Below are 20,836 nucleotides of genomic sequence, written 5' to 3'. Positions count from 1 at the left end.
TGCTTGTACAGGCAGAGATGGGGGAAGAACATACAGGTTGGTAGAAACCAAATGGGGAAGGAGCCCAGGTCAGGACACAGGGTGTCTCAGGTACATGTATAGATGCAGGAGAGCAGGCGAGAGGTCAGGGCTGTGCTGTGGAGCGCCGTGGTCATGGGCCAAGCTGCAGGCTGTGATGGGTGTGGGAGCCCTTGCCAGTCTCTAGTCTGGGAGGGGCAGGGCTGGTTCCATACCGGAGGGAGAGGAGCTTGGGGGTCTTCTGTGGGATGGGAGCAGGGAAACCAAGAGTCAGAACTTGAGTTGCAGAGACCCATGCACATTCACACTGAGCCCTGATCATTTAGAGTCTTTGGTGGGGTGGTGAGTTGGTTATTATAAGGCTGTGCTTTGTGTGGGGAAGGAGATGGTATAGAGGGACTCCCTAGAGATCCCCAAACAGGCTGTCATTGGGCCAAGCCTTCTGGAGCCAGGAACAGGGAGGCTGGTTAGGTGCGGGCTGCAGGTGTCCTGTGGATTGTCACTCTGTGATGGTCAGCTGTTCTTGGTCAGGGGCTTTGCCGTTTCCCAGAGTGAGACACTGAGGAAGATGCGGGCTCAGCTGGGAGGGACGCAGCGGCCAGGCTCCTGAGTTGCTGCATTGCCCGTCTGCCAGCCTGGCCTCTCCCTCAACACTGCTGCTCATGAGCCCGAAGCTGCTTTGACGGCTTTGCCCCTTCCCCACCAAATGTGTGCATTCCGTATTTATTGACACTGACTCTGTGGTCTTGTAGACTATGTGATTTGCCACCTGTGTGGTCAGAAGAAGGGATAGGCAGGATGGTACTGGCATAAGCCTCACATCCTGTCCTTCCAGTGGTCTCACAGTGAATAAGAAGGAAGTGACTATAGATTGCACACATCCTGCTCCTGGAGACAGTACACCCTGCAACAAGGGGGAGGGTGGTCATCACTGTCTGGGTTTTCTTCCTTCTGCAGTTCTAACATTTTATGAGCAGCCTTGGGAAGGAATTGATCTTGGGAAGGGATTCCATACTTGGATGATAACATGGTAAAAATATTTGCCCCTTGCAGAGGATTGCCCTCAGTTCTTCCTCAGAGGAGTATCAGAAGGTCTGGAACCTCTTTAACTGCACGCTGCCTTTCTACTTTATTCAGAAGATCGAGCGAGTCCAGAACCTCGCCCTCTGGGAAGTCTACCAGTGGTGCGTTGGGGGCTTGCTGTTGGTGGGCTGGTGACTCTGTCCCCTCAGACACATACACGGTAGGCTAGTTGCTTACCAAAGGTGCCCTGGGCTTCCGGGACACCCTGAGATAGCAGCCACTGCTTGCCCAGTGCTGCTGCAGTCGGGACCTGCGTCCTTGCTTTCCTGTCCATCTTGTCATCTTTTTAGCTTAGTCCTGACATATCCCTTCAGAGGGAACTGAGGCTTCTCTAGTGACAAAGCCAGCACTCACACTTCTGCACTCCGCCTTCCCACCTGAAGATCAAGGAGATGGGAAAGTACAAGCCACCCACACCCTTAGCCCTGGGCACATAAGCTAGCATCCTGACAGCCAGAGAACAGGGGCCTTATTTCTGTGCCTGAAGATTGGCATGTGCTTGGGTACCCAGGCACTTGTCCATGTGGGGAGGACATCCACAGCAGGTCATGGCGGGCCTGGGGTTCTGTTGATCTGTCCCCACAAGAGGTTAGAGCAGTGTCATCTGTACTCTGGGCCCAGTGATGAAATCAGGGTAACTTACAGGAGAGGGGAGAAGGATGGCCCCCACCGACAGCATCCTCCAGCTTCTGTGGCTAAGCTCCACATGGGAGTGTGGTGGTTGGGAAGAAACACCCTTGCCTTCTAAGGGCTCATCTGCTTTAGGAGTTCAAGGAGCTGCTGGAGGCCTAGAGCTGTGGAAGGAAAGGCTTCCCTTTGCTTTTCTCCACCTTCTTTCCTACTCCCTGGCCCGTGGCTGGAGTCCCATGGGTCTGGACCCACATCTCCTAGTGTCATGACACTTCTAATAAAATGTGTTTTCTTGGGTTGGGTAGCCTGGATTTGGCAGCAAGCTCTTTCTGCTTCCAGCACACATTCCTCTCCCATGATTCTAGGCAAAAAGGGCAGATGCAGAAGAGAAATGGAGGGAAAACTGTGGATGAGAGGCAGCTGTTCCATGGCACCAGCGCCAGTTTCGTCGACGCCATCTGTCAGCAGAACTTTGACTGGCGGGTCTGTGGTCTTCATGGCACATCCTATGGCAAGGGTAAGTGTGAGGGCCAGAACCCAGCCTTGCTGCCCGGGGCCTGGGAAACCGCTTTAAAGGAAATGGATGGAGGGCCTCAGGGCAGCCAGTATAAGTAATGAGCCAGTTCAAACTCAGTGAGGAATGGCCCCCTGGCACTCTGCGGGGTGCCGGCTGGCCACACCCTCACTCACTCCTCCGCATGCATTCAGGAGCCTGCCCCAATGTCGGAGCAGGGGTGGCCCTGCTTACGCTGGGGTTTGCTTCCCTGATAGGGCCTGTGTCCCTGTGGAGAGAGGCCCTGGGAGATGGTGAGCACGGGATGGGCGAGGAAAGGGGTGCCTTTCAGCCCTGTGCCAGGTCCCCAGACTGTGCCTGCACTCTTTCATTAGAATAGAAATCCGAACACCTCCGATAACATTTATGTGAATATGTCATGCAGGCTGTGAGTTATCTGAGTGTTTTCCTGTCTCTTAATTTTAAATTTTATTTAGAAATAATTTCAAACTCACTGGAAAGGTGCAAGAATAATATAAAAAAACTCTTGCATAAATTTTACCTTGATTCATCAGTTTTAACATTTTGCCACATTGGCTTTATTACCCCCCATCTATTTTTTCTGAATCATTTGCAAGTAGGTGGCATATATCCTGCTCCTTCACCCTTTAGCACCTGCTAAGAACAAGGACATTATCTTCTGTAACCATGACATGGTTACTAAATTGAGGAAATCTCATAGTGATGTGATACTGCAATCAGCAGTTCCTATTCCAGTCCCATCGCTTGTCCATCAGTTAAACTTGATCTGATGTGGTGATGGCTGTGGGCTCCAGATGGACAAGAGCCGGCAGTAGGTTGTGAATCCGAATGTATAGGTGGCAGCTTCCAGCTCAGGTTCCCATTTGACAAGGTTCATAATTCTACACATTGGGTTGCCAGTTCTACAGTGATTCCATAAATGGGATCTTAGTCACTTTCCATTCCAACCCTATGAGGTTGGGCATGACAGCCCCATTTTATAGCTGAGGAAGCTGAGGTTTAAGGGGTTAAGTAGTGAGATGCCCAGAAACCATTAGGAATTGAGTGACAGATCCGGAACTTGAAAGGAGTTTTCTGCCTCAGAGTTTGGTGTCCCCTCTGATGCCCTTCACAAGGGAAAGGCTGGAGAAAGGGGAGAAGGAGGAGGAAGGGAGATACAGTGATGGAGGAGTGGAGGCCATTGGCATTGCCTGGTTCACAGGATGGTGGAGCCTCCCCTTCCCAGCTGTGAGCTGTCCTCCCAGCGCCCAGCTGAGCCCGTGCGTATCCTTGCAGGGAGCTACTTTGCCCGAGACGCCGCATATTCTCACCATTACAGCAAACCTGACATGAAGTCCCACTTGATGTTTCTGGCTCGGGTGCTGGTGGGCGAGTTCACCCGAGGCAGCTCCTCCTTCCTCCGCCCCCCAGCCAAGGGAGGCCAGAGCAATGTCTTCTACGACAGCTGCGTGAACAGCATGTCTGACCCCTCCATCTTCGTGGTCTTCGAGAAACACCAGGTCTATCCGGAGTATGTCATCCAGTACACCACCTCCGACAAGCCTACGCCTGGGGCCTCTACCCTGCTCTCCTTGGCATCTTTCTTTGGTGGCCGGTAGTGAGCACCGGAGGATGTTTTTTATGCCTTTCAGGCTTATCTTCCTTGAAATAGCTATTTGGAAAGGGTTTTTTTTTTTTTTAAACGAAAAACTTTTAATGAACTGTTTGTTGACTTCTCGATGAAGTTACATTCTTAATCTCTCGCTGATAATGGTTTTCACTTTTAAGTCACTTTTGGGCTTGCTAGTGGACTACTAACTAGTAGTGATTATACATGAGCCTGTTATTGCTTTTTACTAGTGGGTTGAAATTTTATTTTTTACTCTCTTTGTTGACTTTGCTGCTGATTGGCGCCAGGCACAGAGTTTTCAGGTACTGTTTTATGGATTGGTTTTAATTTTTAAGAGTTTGTCTCTCCAGTGATTTGGTTTTTCATGGTCTCCATGGCATCTTGTTTTATTTTCTTGTCAGAATGACACAGTTCAATCAATCCAGGAAAACCTATGTCATGGGCCTAGGGAGGCACCATCACTGTGGCTGTTGCTCTGGCTCTGGTCCAGGCAGCTCTTCTGCCGCTTCTCCTGGGCTTCTGGCCTTGGAATTGGCCCTTATATCACCTTGTTAGAACATGTGGCTATTGTGTGATGTCACTGAGTCCTTGTTTGTTTCCCTTTGTCCTTTTGGGGGTCAGTGTAACCCAGAGGAAGCACATTCACCCTGGCCAGTGACATGGATGAGTGGCTCCCCTGAGGACCTCTGGGCTCGGCCCATGAATGCCATTCCTGCATCTCCTAAGTGCACTGGATACCCTCTGAATATGGGTTTTATGTCCCTGCGAGACTTGAATACCTGTGCTGCAAATGTCACAACAGAGTATGGAAATAAAAATATTTATCTGAAGTAGGTGATGACTGCAGCTCATTCTTCAACATCTGTTTATTGAGCACCCACTACCCAGGCACTTTTTGGGTGTCAGGATATAACAGAGCCCCCTTTACTGCCCTGGGGCTGAGTGTGAATTTATCATGAAGCCAATGAAGCTGAGGGTTTAGGGCCCCTCACTTGTGGGGCCCCTCCCCCAGCCCTAGGAGGGGCCCTAACTATATGGCCACATGATCATATGTTTCAGTTAGATTTGCAGACATTACATATTTGTATTTTTTTCTTTCCCCCAATTCATATAAATTCTAAGCCCCACAAAACCCAGGTTCACCGTTGAGCAAAGTATGTTGTGCATACGGAGGGGGTGGATGTGTTCTGTGCATGTCTTCCACCCCAGGAATTTATTGGAATCTCTCTGCTGGGCCTTGGTAGGCTCTGGACTGGGAGCAGAGGGGCTGGCACGGTGGCTTCATGTTATGAGGCCGTTTGCTCCCTCCCCAGTGGCTCTACCTGTTGGCCCTGGGTTTAGTCCTCAGCCCCAGGCTTCTCTCCTCACCAGCAGCCTTTGTGCCCATCCCCCCACCTTCCTAACAGTGTGTCCACTCTCCACTCGATGCCTCCACTTCACTTGGTTTGTCCTGTAGTTCTCAGATCCAAGGCTGTTTAGTTTTTCCATCTTTGGAACAGGCGTAGGGAGTGATCTGGAACCTTACACAAGGTCAGCTAATCAAGCCAGAGGAGAACTGAGTTAAATGACCAGAAAAATGAAGAAGCAACAAATACTACCTCCCAGCAGGGCTGGTCACCTAATTGTATATGGTATGATTTTTCAGAGCCCCCAAAATATTTCTGCCACATCCTAATACTGAGATTTCATTCATTGCTTTTCAGTTAAGTAATTGGTCCTACTACAGTGTAGGTGGGGGGCAGAGGGGTGTCAGAGAGAACCGTTAAATCAGGTGCTTGCCTGCTAAGTCTTAAATGTAAGTGAATGGATCATATACTTTTTTTTTAACTTTTTATTAAGATTATGATAGTTTACAACCTTGTGAAATTTCAGTTGTACATTATTGTTAGTCATGTTGTAGGTGCACCACTTCACCCTTTGTGCCCACCCCCACCCCTCCTTTCCCCTGGTAACCACCAATCAATTCTCTTTGTCTCTATGTTTAACTTCCACCTATGAGTGGAGCCATAGAGAGTTCGTCTTTCTCTGTCTGGCTTATTTTACTTAACATAATACCTTCAAGGTCCACCCATGTTGTTCTGAATGGGACGATTTTGTCTTTTTTATGGCTGAGTAGTATTCCATTGTATATATATACCATATCTTCTTTATCCAATCATCAGTAGATGGGCATTTAGGTTGCTTCCATGTCTTGGCTATTGTAAGTAATGCTGCAATGAACATAGGGGTGCATGGGACTTTTGGAATTGCTGATTTCAAGTTCTTTGGATAGGTGGGATGGCTGGGTCATAAGGTATTTCTATTTTTAATTTTTTGAGAAATCTCCATACTGTTTTCCATAGTGGCTGCACCAGTTTGCATTCCCACCAGCAGTGTATGAGGGTTCCTTTTTCTCCACAACCTCTCCAACATTTGTCACTTTTTGTGTTGGTTATTTTTGCCATTCTAACAGGTGTAAGGTGATATCTTAGTGCAGTTTTGATTTGCATTTCCCTGATGATTAGTGATGGTGAGCATCTTTCCATGTGTCTATTGGCCATCTGTATATCTTCTTTGGAGAAATGTCTGTTCATCTCCCCAGATCATATACTTTTTAACCATCTGGCTGCTGGGAGCTGAGAAGTGGGAAGCAGGAATGGTCCATTTGGGAACATGGATGGAAGAAAGGCAAGAGGAACCTGAGGTGGGAGGTGATCAAATGCTCCAGAAAACTCAAGGAAGCTATGAAGACTGCAGAAGTCCCTGGATTTGTTGACCTTTGAGAAAGCAAGTCAGGAAGAGCAACTATTTGGACTGGAAATTTGAGAGGAGAACAGGGTTTATGTGGCCAGGGGTGGGGTTGCAGCAAGTTGTTCCTGTGGGTGCGGGAGGGCGTGGGCATTGTGATGAGGAGAAGTCAAAATGACCATAACTCTCAGAACCTTGTGTGCAAAGAGGTAGTGGGATCCAGGGCAAGTGTGTGGGTGTATAGTTGACAAGAAAGTTATGAAGACCCACTTGGGTTACAGCTGAAGTGTCTGGTGGAGGACCCTGTCAGTGCAGTTTCCTGCCATTTCCTGCCCTGTATAGTTGGTGTTGGGCATGAACAGTGGGATTTAAGCAGAGCTAAGGATTGTGAGTTGAAACTGGAATGGCTGGGAGCCCAGCGAGTCTAGTACATGAGGAAGCCCCACTGCTGTATTTGAAGATGGTGGCCACCCGGACCAAGAAGGAGAGGGAAGCCAAGGGGCTAAGAGTTGGGCCCTTTTGCAGGATGAGGTTCTGTGATGGCCATAGCGGGGTCAGGGATTGGAGGAGATGGGCGGGGCAGTCAGGGGAGGCAGATGGTCACCAGGAAGAGGAATGTATAGTTTTCTCCAGTGAGTCTGAGCCCCAGGGCCAGGCATCTGGGAGGGGCTGGGTCACAGAGATGAGCAGGTGGCAGCGGTAAGGGCGTGGAGAGGCTATGCGATGGGCTGGCCAGACCTCTCAGAGGTCTGGGACAGTGCTGGGGAATGAGGCTGCCCTCCTCTGGGGAGGCCAGAGAGAGAGAAGGGGGCTCCGGGAAGCGCTATGGGGGAAGCATGGGATGCTCTGGGCTGCAGCGGTGGAGGATCAAACAGCAAAAGCAACATTCACAGCCGTGGATGTGTGGAAACCTGTTCTGCCAGCTCTCCTGAAAGCCTAACTTTCTAAAGGTGGGTCAGCCTCTGGTATCGCATCCGTGTCCGTGCTCACAGATCCCTGCTCTGTTACCTCTACGACATTCAGCCCCTTAATGCTGCTCAGATGTTGAACAGAGGAAGGGGTCTTTGATCTAGGTCAGCCTCCCTGTTTCACAGATGAGGAAAATGAGGCAGAGGGACGTGGAAAGACCAACAGCCACATGGCTGCTGGTGGCGGATTTGGGATTCAGTTTGCAAGTTCTTTGTTGAATTTGAACTTCTTAGTGACACAATATTTACTTGTACTAAAATTCACCTATTTTGATTCTTTGCTCAAAATTGAAAGATATGATCCTCTTTAAAAGAGAAAGTACATTTCAGCCTCTCTCACTTTTCTACACATTGGAGCTTATTATAAAGTTGGTATTACCCTACCTAGGAAAATCAAAGCATGATAAAGCTTTTGAGCCACTTTTGAAGTTGAGCTTCTGATGTCATTAAGTCAAACACCACAATGCACCAGAAGCTGAAAAGGCCCACGAGCTGGTGCCATCAGGACAGCTCACCTGAGTGTCCTTGTCTCCTGCCCTATATATAGATTCCTTCCATCCACGGCCAGGACTTCCTTCAAAACACCAGCTTCTCATATGTTTTGTCAAAACTACATTTTTGCCTATTTATCAGCAATCCCTTATTGAGAGAGGTGGACCTGTGGTTCAGACACCATTGGTAAAGTCAAAGTTAAGTGCAACAGCCATTTATTAAGCATTTAGGAAGTGTTACGTAAATGTCCTCTTTTATACTTGCATGCCAGGTATCCTTTCAATTGCTTCAGTGATGTTTTTCCAAAAATCTTAATTTCCACATGAAGGTTTTCTTTGAATTAGGGAGTGCCCTCATAACATGGACTGTGTCAGCGAGGGACAATCTTGATGTAGACGCCATTTTTTGGACCCAGGGCAGATTTGGATTCTAGCTGCAGTGGTACCTAAAACAGATGAAATTAAAATATTTGCCACAGTTAACCATACCTGCAGCAAGCTTCCTGGGAACTGGGCCTGAAGCAGAGTTGTGGAAATTGGGCTGAGGGATGGACGGGCTAGGAATGAGCAGAGGCCTTCCACGGGACCCTGAGAAGCCGCAAAGCTGCCCCGAGGGGATTGGGTGTGGGGGCCTCACCAGCTCGCCCCCTCTCCCAAGTCAATAAAATCCTGCAGGTGAGGTCCTCCCAGGAAGCCTGTGTAAGAGCTGGAGCCACTCCCTTTGCAAATGAGAAATGGGGGCTCAGAGTGGCCAAGTGACTTGAACTCAAGTTCACATGACCAGGAAGTGGAGAGCAAAGCCTCAAACTCTCAGTTCCCCTCATCTCATTCCCCTGTGCCCTGCCTAACTGAGCAGGCCCCTCTCTTTCCAAGGGGCTTTGGGGAGAGCGGCCCCATGCTGTTCCCTGCTCATGCATGCTGTAGTCTGGCCTCGCTGCCATCCAGAAAGCTTTCCTTAGGGCCAAATTACAAGGCAGATGGATGGTGGACTGGGGACTTGGAAGAAAAACCAAAGAATTACTCAAGAAGCAGTGTGTCCCCTTGAGCTGTGTGTGACATAACTGCTCAGTGGCTGACGTGAACCCTTTAAAGGAAAGAAGAATCACCAGGCCTTGGTGCTGGGGCCTTGTGGGCTTTTCAGACGTCGTTGAGAACTATGGTTCAGACGGGAGACAGTTATACAACTAAGCAACATGCTGGTCTAGATCTGTGCTTTCCCATGGGGTAGCCAGAAGTGCGAGGCTGCTGAGCCCTTGAAATGTGGTTAGTTCAAATGAAGGGCTGAATCTTTTAGATTTTATTTGATTATCATTAACATATCAATAGCCACACATGGCTACTGTATCACACACCACAGATCTAGACAAACTTGAAACACATTGGACTTCAAAAAAAGAAGTCAATGGGGCTGGCAAAGTCAAGGAGGGCTTCCTGGAGGAAGCGATAACTGGGGTAGGGCTACAAATAGGGGAAGCTGTGTGAACAGGACTTCTTAGGGGTCACTTTGGGATATGAGGGAACACCAAAGGAATTGAAGGATGGGATTAGACTGGGGGCGGGGAAGTGGGAGGGAAGACATTCCAAGTAGGGGCAGCAGCCCGAGCAGGCAGGGAGAAGAGCAGGCAGGGAGAAGCAGATGAAACGCCCTCCGAGTGGGAAGTTGGAGTGGGGAATGCAAAGTTGGCTCAGATGAGCTCTCCTTGGACCCAGCAGGCTCAGGGACTCGCGGCTGGTTCTTGAGCAGGGGAGTGCCAGGCATAAAGCAGTATTTTGGGACATTGGTCTGGCTGCTGTACCATGTCAAGATCAAGGGTAAATGAGACAAACCCCGAAGAAGAGTCCTGCGCCCGTGGAATACCTACGGCAGGGGACCTGCTCGCCTCGCTCGGCTCCTTCCTTGTCTTGGTTTGGCTCTGTGCTCCCACTTTGCCCCTCCCTGTCTCCAGCCTTGAACCTCAGAACTTGGCAGACATTTTCACAGCCAGTACCTCAATCTTTTGTACTCCAGCCCAACTCACTACTCCTCCCAGACCAGCAGCCTGCCCCAGCTCCCTGTTTGCCCAGAGGCAATGCCACTCTGAATCTAGAAGTTGTCACCATTCGTCACTGTATCCTTATCTCTGCCCCCTTACGCCCTCCTATCCAGGTCTGCAGCTGTGCAGAGGGGTTCCTCAGAGGCTTGGAGGGGGGCAACGTTCAGGTCGTGTGGGGAACAGCTAATACTGTGCAGAAAGGCTGCTAGACGGAGAGGAAAGAGGGAGGGCTAGGGAAGGAGCAAGATCTGCTTCGAACCCCAGTTTCTTCACTCTCGGGCTCTTCATTCATTTATTCATTAACGTCTGTTGAATGAATGAGTGAGTACTTGCCAAGTGCTCGGCATTAAGCTGGGCGCTGGAGGCTCCAACAATGAATTCCACAGACTTTTGGTCCCTGCCTTCATGGAGTCCGCAGTTCAACTATGTGACCTCAGGCAAGTTACTTAACCTCTCTGAGCTTTATTTTAGCTCCCCATGTGAGGAATGGGAATAATATAACCTACTCTGCAGGATTACTGGGTTCTCTTTGCGGGAGAAGGAAGAGCTACAGCATCGTGAGGCGCAGCCCTGCTGTACAGGGAACAATACTAATAGCTAACGCAGACTCGGGTTATGCGCCAGGCGCTGATCTGGCACTTTCGTTGGCTCGTTTAATCCTCCCACGGCGTGAAGAGGTAGGAGGTGTTCTTGTTATTAACCCCCTCTTACAGATCGAGAAACTGAGGCCGAGAGATAAAGGAATTCGCGCGGCGGGAGCAGCGGGGCTCACCTGGGTCTCCGCGCAGGCTTCGAACCGGAACTTGCGCAGCAAGTGGAGCAGCGTCAGCTTGACCTCCAGCAGCCCCAGCCGCACCCCGAGGCAGCTCCGCGGGCCCGCGCCGAACGGCAGGTACGTAAAGGGCCGCTGGCGCCGCCAGGCCTCGGCCGTGAACCTGCGGGGCAGCAGCGCGGGCAGGGTTGGCCCGGGACCGCCGCCGCTGGGCCTGGCGGAGGGACCCCTTCACCCGAGGCCACGCCCCCCGCGGGCCACAGAATCCTGTTTTCTCGTGGGCGGGTCCCGAAGGCTTGGGAGCTGGTGGTTGCTAATCCAGGAGCCTCGGTCCTGCCCGCTCCTCCCGTCCTGCAAATCTCCGAAGACTCGGCTGACCGACCCTGCCCCTCCTGGGGACTTCATTGTGCTGTTAATGAGCCTGCAGGCTCACTGTGATCCAGGATAAAAGAGTCATAAAGAAACACCGCCCTCACCTGCGCCCAGGGCTCCAACTTCCCCGTTGGCCAGAGGGTGACACCCGCCATCGCCATCACCAGCTTGCAAAGCAGAGTCCCCGGGCACCTGCCCCCCTGGAGGCCATGTCCTGCCAGTTTGTCTCTCGATGCCATGCGGGGCAGCCGTCTCCCCTGCCCGCACTGGCCTTCTGGTTCAAGCAGTGAAACTCGAACCGTTGGGGGTTGCTATATATGAACCGCTGGGAGGAATTGCCGCTTCTGCTGTCAAATGGCAGCATTTGCCACGTGTTTTCGGTGACAGTAAAGCTAGGTGACAACCACTGTTTTGTAATAGCCAGCTCACTTCTTACTACCTCTGGACTTTTCAGTGCCCAAGGAGCCCTTGACCTACCCTTTTCAATATCATACTAATGCGCTTTTTGTTTTCGAAGGTCGCGCAGGAAGCCCTGCAGTGTTTATAGCGCTTGATCTTTCCCGTATTTCCAGGAGCTGCTGCGCAAAGGAATATTATTTATCTAGGTTCCACTGCCCGTGGTTTCCCAGTGACCGGGTTGTAGAGTTGGGGCTGGTTCCACAGGAAGTTGGAGGCACCAAAGGTGGAAACACAGCTGCTGCCTGGCTGGCCCTCTCCTTGCCAGAGCACGCGAGGAAGGGATATACATGGATTCTGATGAGAAGGGGCTGTGAATACCTGCTCGGACATTTTCAATTGGGAGCCTAGACAATAGACCAAATCCATGTAGGGGACCGGAGGGGGGATCCAGGTTGCCCATGTTGGCCTATCTGGATCTCTGAGAAATTTAGGCAATACTCCTGTTTTGGAAAAGGTGCCAATTTTTAAAAAAGGAAATGATGTTTTGTTACTTTCTAGTGCACACCCCAAATACAATCCCGTGTTCTGTTTCTTGGCTTGAACAAACAGAGGACACCCATTTGAAATGTCCTTGTTACTTGCATGTAGTGCTGCTGAAATGCTAAATCTCTGGATTCCCTCGGGGCTTTTTAAAATGGTACAATTGTTCCCTTCAGAAATTATGCCTTGCGAAGGTCTGATTGCCGTGACTTTTGAGTTTTGAGGACAACTTTACTAAAGCTGGTGGCCACCTCCAATCCCCCTCCGTGTCCCTCCGTGGCCCATTTGAAGATCCAGCGCTCACCTCTCGGGGTCGAAGGCCTCGGGGCGCGGCCAGTGCTCGGGGTCGTGGTGCAGCGCGCCCACGGCTGTCTCTATCACGGTGCCCGCGGGGATGCGCTGCCCCAGCAGCTCACAGTCCTGCACCGCCTCCCGTGTGAACCTGCGGGGACACACGGGTCACCCCCACCTTGATGCAGAGCAGAGACGAGGAGAGCTCACAATGTGGTGGGGCAGATGGAGTCTGAGTCTGAAGTGTGGAATGCAGCTTGAGACAGAGGGACAGGAGGCCCCCACCAGCTTCCCAGGGTGACCCGGATGGTGACCAAGCCCCACCCCATTAACTGCCCAAGACCCTGCAGTCTCTAGACTTTTAGACTCGCTTGGCCCTCAGTGAAAAGGCATTCGTCCATCCCTTGGTCCATCCATGCATCAAGCCTGAAGGGCCATCGTATGCCTGGCATTGGGGGCGCACAGGTGCCTTTGAAGGCCTTACTTCTGGCCGGGGCTTGCTTCCCTGGCCGCTCTGGTCTTCCCGGCCACGGTCAAGCCTCTTTAAACTGCCCTCACCGCCCGCCCCCCCCCCCCCCCCCCCCACCGCTTTACCTCAAGGAAATTTGGGTGAAAACCTGTTCCCCACTCATTGTCTGCATCACCATGGATAACTTCTAATAGAGAGGAAAATCTCTGGTCGGATTGTTTATTTTCCAAATGGCCATGGAATAATCCCATTTGTGTTTTATTTTTAAAGGCTAGACTATATATGTTTGCATATGAATATAAAATTTCTGGAAGAATATCTAAACTCAGACTATTGTCTCCCCTAAGGGATGGGACTGGGGTGGAGGATGGCAGGGGACCAAGGGTATCAACTTTTTCTTTGGATCCTTCTGTATTGTTTGATGGGTTTCTTTTTTTTTTTTTTTTTTTTTAAGTATAAGCATATCATTTTGGTAAAATAAATAATTATTTTAAAGATCAAAAATAATCTATGCTGGCTTTTACTTTAAGCTGCAGGACTGGGCTTCCCTAAATATCTTAGGGGAGATAAAATTATTACACTAATTACCATTATACCCTGTTCCCACTTGTAAAAGAAATTAAGAGCAACCCATGGGTCCTTGCAGCATTCGTCACTCTGTTAGGAACCTTTCGTGTAACAGTCAGGAACGTGAAAGGCCGGGGCTGTAGGACCGCCATTCAGATCCCAAGCTATTAACGCAGTTAATCTGTGCGTGGGGCTGGCAGCAAAACCCCAGTGCTCAAATCAGAGCAGGCAGCTGGGGGGTCTGAGTTCACAACCTCAGTTCTAAAGGGATCAACCAAGGCTAGGCCTGACATCCCTTCTTTCCCATTTTTTGCTGGATAGATTGGTCCTGGATGCCAGACCCCCTGAAAGCCGGAAGGGGAAGGGCAGACACTTCCCTTCTGTGCGTGGCTGGGCTGAATACAAGACCAGAAAAATCTGCTGAATTATGCTGCACCGAATCCTGATTCACATTAATAACACTTCAACAGGAATTGTGGTTTCCACGAGGGCCATTCTGAGTTTTCTTTTATGGATAAGACTGTCAGTCAAGCCGTGTCAAGGCTTGGGAGAATCCAACAGGCTTTTCTGAGATTAAAGTCATGACAGAATAAAATAAAAAATAGAATAAAATAAAACAATAAAATCCTCACTTTCTCTCTATTCCCCCCCTAATCCTATGAGTGGGCTGAAGCAAATTGGCCTCCTGTCTGGGTGAGAATCCTGATGGCTTGCCTCTCTCACTTCTGTTGTTTGATACCAAAATCAGCACAGCTGATATGATTGAAAATACCAGTGGAGCAGATGCTGAGGGAGGTGAGGCCCGGGAGAGCGTGGCTTGCCCAATCCTGGAGCTGCGTTCGCCTGGGAGCTTGGCACTCCTTGCTCTTCGCCTCGTACCTTAGACAGCACGCTGCTTAGAGGGTATGGCGTGTCCACACACTGTCTCCCATGAGTCTCCTCCACCGCTTCTGCGGGGCAGGCGGAGCAGGCGTGCGTGCCCACTGAACACACAGGAAACAGCAGCACAGCACAGCACGGAACTCACCAAGGGTCACACAGCAAACTAAAGCAGGGCCGAGACTGTCTTGCTTTCTGTCTAGACCCATTCCTTCATCATCTAGCACTGGAACTACAGTGACTTCATGAGGGAATTCTAATAAATTCATCCAGGTTCTCTAGTTTCTGTCTGCCCTTGAGTGAGATCACCAGCCTCCTGCTTCCCCAGAGCAGTGCCTTCGCGGCCTGCCTTTTCTACGGTGCTGGTTATGAAGTGTCTGAGGGAGAACTGGCTGCAGCATTTGGTGTTGAAGAGTCTCTCCACTTTGTCACTCGACACGTCATCTATACAAGGTCTCATGTGGTGAATTCTTGATTGAGTTTAGATCCAGGAAAGCATGTGTCTTTGAGCAGTTTCTACACTTTCCTCCCACTAGACAGCACAACGGCTTGGCTCAGCTGGTTTCCCTCTCTGCCAGGAGCCTCAGCCACCAACTGGGGCCTGACCCCAGCTATCGGCCATCTCTGGGGGCCCATGAAGGCTTCTTCCCTTTAGATGGCCTTTGTGCTGTTTATCACTGAATGTCTTATTTTGAACTTCATTTTAACATGTATAGCAGCTGCCCACAGTTCCCTTGGAAGGAAGCTGGTTATAAATCATTTAAAAACAAGGACTGGATGACAGTTTGCTCTGCAGCTCCCCAGGAAATCTGGGAGCACCTGCAGTCAGGCTTCCTGGTGGCGTCCGGAGAGCCACAACGCAAGCCCTGGCCCCGCCGGCTCCTCCCAGACCAGGAGACCAGGACGGTGTAGACCTGAGATGATGTAATTTGACTCACGCTCCTGGAATTCTCTATATTCGCTCTGGGTCTGAACATTTTGGGCAGTATCTACAGTCACACTTTCTGTGATGTTTTTGTTTTCGTATATAATTTTGAGATACCTTCAAATCATTCACATTTTCTCTTGTAAAATGGCAAAAAGTATCTCCATATGGTTTATGTGGTATATTAATTTATAGAACTGCAGAGTGGAATTTATGATACACAGTTCAGTGCTTTGTGTTGCTTCTGTTTCTGGAGCCTGAAATCTGGCCACTGTTTCATTCTCTAAGGACCCGAGTTCAGATCCCATGCTCTGTGGGATGCCTCGTTTCAGGGGAGTTTGAAGGAAGCAGAAGAGCTGATTCTTGCTCTCGAGGCACTTACGGGTTGGTGTGACTGGATGTGCATTGGTGAAATGTTGCAGAGCAGTTGAAAAGTGTCCAAAAATAGACAATGAAGCATAGTTAGTTAGAGCGAAAAGTGCTGGGAGAGGAGAGGCAAGGAGGAAGAGGCGAGGCATGGCCAAGTCAGATGCCTGGAGTGCTGAGTCTTGGCGGAATTCAGAGGACTGAGGATGGGCAGGTGTGGGCTGTTGGAGAGCAGAGAGGAACCTCCCAGGCCTTGAATGGTGCCCCTGCTGGACTGTCAGCTGCATGGGCCGAGGTTTTATCTGTTTTGTACATGGCTGATTTCTCAGTGCTTGGCACAGAGTAGATGCTCAATAAATAGTTGCTGAATGAATGAATGAACGGGCACGGGGAATGGCAGAAGCCATCTATGGCTAGAAGGCCAAAGAGATTGGCTTGGGTTGGGGAGGAAGGTCATGTTAAGAAAAGACCAGTGGCGCCTTGAGAAGGTGAACATATAGGAAAATGGGCCAGATGTTTACTGCTCTGGTTACTATATGGAAGGCCTTATGTCCAGTGCCCCAGGGGACACAAAGAAGCCAAGACCTTGCCCTCCAGGAGCTTGAGTCCAGCATTAGTGATAACATAGGTGGTGACAGACTGAGGACCAGCAAGTCCCCCAAGCAATGATGCTGAAGGGACCCTGGGGTGCAGGGCAGGGCAGGGGCTGTGTGCATACCTGAAAGCTGGGGGGTACATCCTCAAGGTCTCTCTGATCACCATGTCCAGGTAGGGCAGTCCTTCCTGGAGGCTGCAGTACTCCGGGGCCGTCTGATGGAGGGGTGGTGACAAAGGAAGAATGTCGGGTTAGCCCCAGTCACACAGCATTCTCTCTTCCCTTAACTTCAGAGTCCTGCTCCGACTTCAGCAAACACTCAAATGGAGACCCCGCAAATTGGAAAGTCGATGCTACCCCAATTGTCTTCAATTAGCACTGCACGTATTCTGTTGTGCTGAAGTTTCACGGTGTTCTATGTTCTTGAAGACAAGCAGGCCTGGCCTGGGACTTGGGGGTCGTTGAGTGTCACAGAGAAGTTGGGTTATAAAACAGCGCTGGCATTTATTGATGGCTGATGATGCGCAGGCTACAAACAGACACTACCTTATTTAATCTTCCTGGCAAACCAGTGAGACAGCTCTCCCCCATCTCTTAGAGGAGGAAACTGAGGCTCAGAGAGGTGGTCTCATAGGTAGTAATTGGTACATCGTCAAGTTAAAAGACAAATAGTAAAATAACACAAAAAGGTTTTGCAATGTCTATAAAGGATCAATGGTAACAAAAAACCAAAGAGCTATGATAAATCAGTAAGGAAAGAAACACGTTAGAGAAATGATCAAAGGAGATGAAGAGGCAAAACAGAAGTATGAGTTGTCAGGATGAAGGATACAGATGAAAACGATGAGGTTCTATTTTTCACCCATCACATTAGGAAAAGTTGGAAAATATTGATTAGATGCCAGGGGGTGAAGGTATGGGGACAACGGTACTCTGTGTTGGGGACCCTAACATGCCCTGGACGACTTCCACTGGAGTGACACTGTCGCCCTCCGGCCCTCACCCCGAGGCAAGAGGAGGAGGGACTTATCTGCTGGTGAGCTGGGGAGCAGGATGTGGGTTCGCCCGTGGGGAGACGGCCGAGGGAGGGGTTATGGAGGCTTGTTTGCCGGTTTCCCTGAGGAAGGACTTTCCCCAAATACCCAGGGCCTCTCACCCACTCCCTACAGAGCTGGAGTGAGTTACCTGATTGGCTGGTGTGACAGGTTCGTCTTTTTCAATTAGGTAATGCTAATCCCAGAGGAGTCCTCAATCTGGAGGGGTTTGCTCTCTTCCGTCCTCCCCTCCCAGAGCAGCAGGGGGCAGCTCTCAAGGGTAGTCCCTTCTGCAGCCTCTTGCTCTCCGTGGATGGGCTCCCTGTGGTCTTGCTCCGCCTGCAGGGAGCCATTCACAGGCCTGCAGCTGACTGTGTGGCCGACTGGCATTGGATCCCAACCAGTGGTTCTCAAGGAGAGCTCCCTGGATCAGTAACATCAGGGACACCTTGGAAATGCGGATCCTTGGGCCGAACCACAGAACAGAAACTCTGGGGTGGGTCTCGGCAAGCCCTCCTGGTGAGGGAGGGGACCATGCTGGCAAGAGCATGCAGACAGCCCCTGTCAGGGGCTGAGCTTAGTTTGCTTAAAGAAGATAATGAGGCCAGGTGGCTGGAGAACAAGGACAGAGGGGATGGAGGTGGGGGGTGGAGGGGGAAAGGATGGTGTCAGGGGCCAGGACACATGACGTCTTGAAGTCCATGGTAAATATTTTAGCTAATCTATTATGGTACAGCCGTTCAATATAATGCAGCCATTTAATCATGTCCATAAAACATTGCTGAGTAAAAAAGTCAAGTTGCAGAAAATATATGTAGTTTAATGTCTGTGCATTTGGAGGGCAAGGGAGGTATTTTCCCTTTGTAATAACAAATGAAAACAACTTTTGGTTTTCCCAACTCTCTCCCATCTTCATTTCTGGGAACTGTTCCTTCAGACGGTTATTGCCCGACCCCACACTTCTACCTCCAGCCCCAGCCAGCAGGGCCAGCTCAGTCAGCACGCAGTCCGTGAAAAGGGCCCTGTGCTTGGGGTTTAACGCTCTGTGATTGCCATCTTGAGAATCTTAATCATTTTATCTTTGAGTCTGTGTTTTGGAAGTAGAGTCTGAAGGGACAGTGGAGCATGTGCTGGGGGCTTGGAGCCTCGCTCACACGTGGTCCCACCTTGGCTGCCCCCGCAGGATGAGTTCTCAGCTGCCTGCTCTCCTGTTCCTAGTGCCCTGGGCCTATCCCAGCCTCCCTTTGCCAGCCTTGCCCTCTGACCATGGTTGCCATCCACCCTCGGCGGGGGCCTGGGTGTAGGCACAGAGAGGGCAGGGACAGGATGCATGTACCCCAAAGCATCTTGGGGTGAGCATGTTGGCGGCCATCCCTGCCCCAGGCTGGCAGCACCATGGTGTATGTTGTGGGACTGGCCCAGGTAAACCTCTGCCCACCTCTGGTCCAGGTAGCGAGTGTGTCCTGGCACAGAGGTTTAAAGATCTTTGGGGAGGGTCATATCCTACTGCGGATTTAGGGGGTGGGCCTATGGAAAGGGGAGATACCCAGCTCAACTTCCCTAGACCCTGCCCCAGGCTGGGTCACGTGCATGGGTTTGGTGGTGGCAAGAGGGAGAGGGCCCCTGGGCACCAGTAAAGGACTGAGTCCCCCAGCCCATCCAGTATCCCCACACCAAAGGGAGGTACACCCTCACTTCTTCCCTCCAATCTTCAATAGCTTGGTTTGTGCTTCTCTGTTCTGGCCTTCGAGTCACAAAACACAAATTGTGTAATTTCCGTGATTCTGCATGTGAGCTAAATGTTCTGATATTAACATTTAAAACTGGCATTGCATGATCTAAAGATGAATGGTAAAATTCACGCCAACAATTTAAAATTTAGATTTTTCTTTACCTAGAATGACATTAAATAGAAAATGAAAAACACCACAACAAATCAAGAGATCTTGGAAGAAAGGAAGAACTTCTATACGTACCGTGAATGGCACTTTCCCCTGCTTTTTGAATTAGAGGCCCCATATTTTCATTTTGCATTGGGCCCAACAAATTTTGTAGTCGGCCTTGCAGGCTGCAGTTGATTGGCCCGAGAGTGGGCCTCTGACCCGAGGAGACCGATCTGAAAATTTGGATCTGGGGCAGAGAAAAAGGAATTTTTCTCCAGCAGGCGAAGCTGAACACAGGTGCCATGATCTGCTGGTGGTCATATTCTGCCGTGTGGATCGATGAGAGGAAACATCAGTCGGCCACGAGAAAGAAGAAATGAATTAGATGTGCAGAGAGAAGCAGAGGAAAAGGACAGAGAGAGACCGTTTCCCGGTGTCCCTAGGGTTCCAGTTCCTGTTTGCCATCTGCTCCTCGCAACAGCCCTGCGGTTGGCATCTCAGGGCCTTTCCGGCAAGTTCTCATTTTGGCCTAAGTTAGCAACAGCTGAATTCTGTTATCTGCAACCAAAGCAGTCTTAACAAATGCAGAAATGTAAAAAAAAAAAAAGAAACGGTGGTACTGAGCACCAAAATATAGGACTATATCTCAAAAAGAAAAAGAAACCAGATCTGGAAGCAGTGTCCCTAACGGGTAAATGGTATTGGTTCCCCAAACAAGACTGCGTGGCTGGGAAGCTGTCAGCATCTGAAAGAAAACTTTTAAAAATAGGCTAAGGGAAATTTACATTATGAACTCAAAGTCTTCATTTGTTCTTTCCCTGGATGAGCTTTTTAATGTGCTTCTAAGCTTTTGGCTCAAGATACCCATGTAAAGATTGGCTTGGTCCAGCAGTTCTCTGCGTGGCCGAGCACCCGAAGCATCCGGAAGGCTTTTAATATACGCGGACGCTTGGGACGCGGGGTTCGGTTGTTGGTCTGAGGTGGGGCCTGAGCACCTGTTGCTCATTTGAAGCCCCCGCCTGGCGGTTCTAATGGGCAGTCAGGGAGTGAGGCCACTGTGTTAGTCTTTCTGTCTGTCTGTGACCTCCCCAACGGAAGTGTGGACAGATGGGGTGGAGGGAGGCTCAGCCCTCCACGTTTTAATCTAACCCAGGAGAGGCAACTCTATGCAAGTCCCCATCCCAGCTACAGACCATTCACCCATTGGGACCTTGTTTTGCCGGCCTTTAGTTCTTTTAGGAAAATTGGGGACGAAGGGGTCCTAAGCCAGTCCCACCAGCAGAGGGCAGCAAGTGTATGGCAAATGGGGACCCCACGGCGAGGCTGGGCCCCTACTCAGAATCACAAGTCCTATCCAAAAGGACCTTAGACATGCTGAATCCAAATCCTTCACTATAGAGATGAGAAAACTGAGACCCATAGCGGAAAGCCTGCGAACCCAGAGTCACACAGATAGAACCTGGAGTAGAAAACCCAAACGTCCCTGTTCCTTCAGCAATCCCTCCAGGAACACCTCCTGCGTGTCAGGTGCTGGGCTGGACGCTGGGGATCCAAAACCGATGAGGTCTCTGGTCTACGGGGAAACAGACCTCTAAGCAAACTTCTACTGAATGTGGAGTGTCTTATACACGGGCTCAGGCGGAGTGGGGA

The 20,836-nt window shown here is 50.3% G+C and overlaps 2 protein-coding genes across 2 annotated transcripts in view; one reads left to right on the top strand and one right to left on the bottom strand.

Annotated features, from left to right (window-relative positions):
• Positions 1-4,708, top strand: part of PARP12 (poly(ADP-ribose) polymerase family member 12) — a 39,142-nt gene extending 34,434 nt beyond the window's left edge. The window contains exons 10-12 of the mRNA XM_023639816.2: positions 1,072-1,202; positions 2,097-2,248; positions 3,542-4,708. Coding sequence (XP_023495584.1) covers positions 1,072-1,202; positions 2,097-2,248; positions 3,542-3,864 — 606 coding nt within the window. The 3' untranslated portion in view covers positions 3,865-4,708. The remainder of the gene's footprint in view (positions 1-1,071; positions 1,203-2,096; positions 2,249-3,541) is intronic.
• Positions 4,709-8,260: 3,552 nt separating this feature from the next.
• The window catches only part of TBXAS1 (thromboxane A synthase 1), a 142,317-nt gene continuing 129,741 nt past the window's right edge, over positions 8,261-20,836 (bottom strand). Inside the window, exons 10-13 of the mRNA XM_001496553.7 lie at positions 16,393-16,484; positions 12,482-12,619; positions 10,867-11,029; positions 8,261-8,507 (exon numbers count right to left, since the gene is read on the bottom strand). Of these exons, the coding sequence (XP_001496603.4) occupies positions 8,433-8,507; positions 10,867-11,029; positions 12,482-12,619; positions 16,393-16,484 (468 nt within the window). The 3' untranslated portion in view covers positions 8,261-8,432. The remainder of the gene's footprint in view (positions 8,508-10,866; positions 11,030-12,481; positions 12,620-16,392; positions 16,485-20,836) is intronic.

This window comes from Equus caballus, chromosome 4 (assembly GCF_041296265.1).
Source record: "Equus caballus isolate H_3958 breed thoroughbred chromosome 4, TB-T2T, whole genome shotgun sequence".
NCBI classification, from domain to species: Eukaryota; Metazoa; Chordata; class Mammalia; order Perissodactyla; family Equidae; genus Equus; species Equus caballus.
This window is presented reverse-complemented; position numbering and strand designations above follow the sequence as displayed.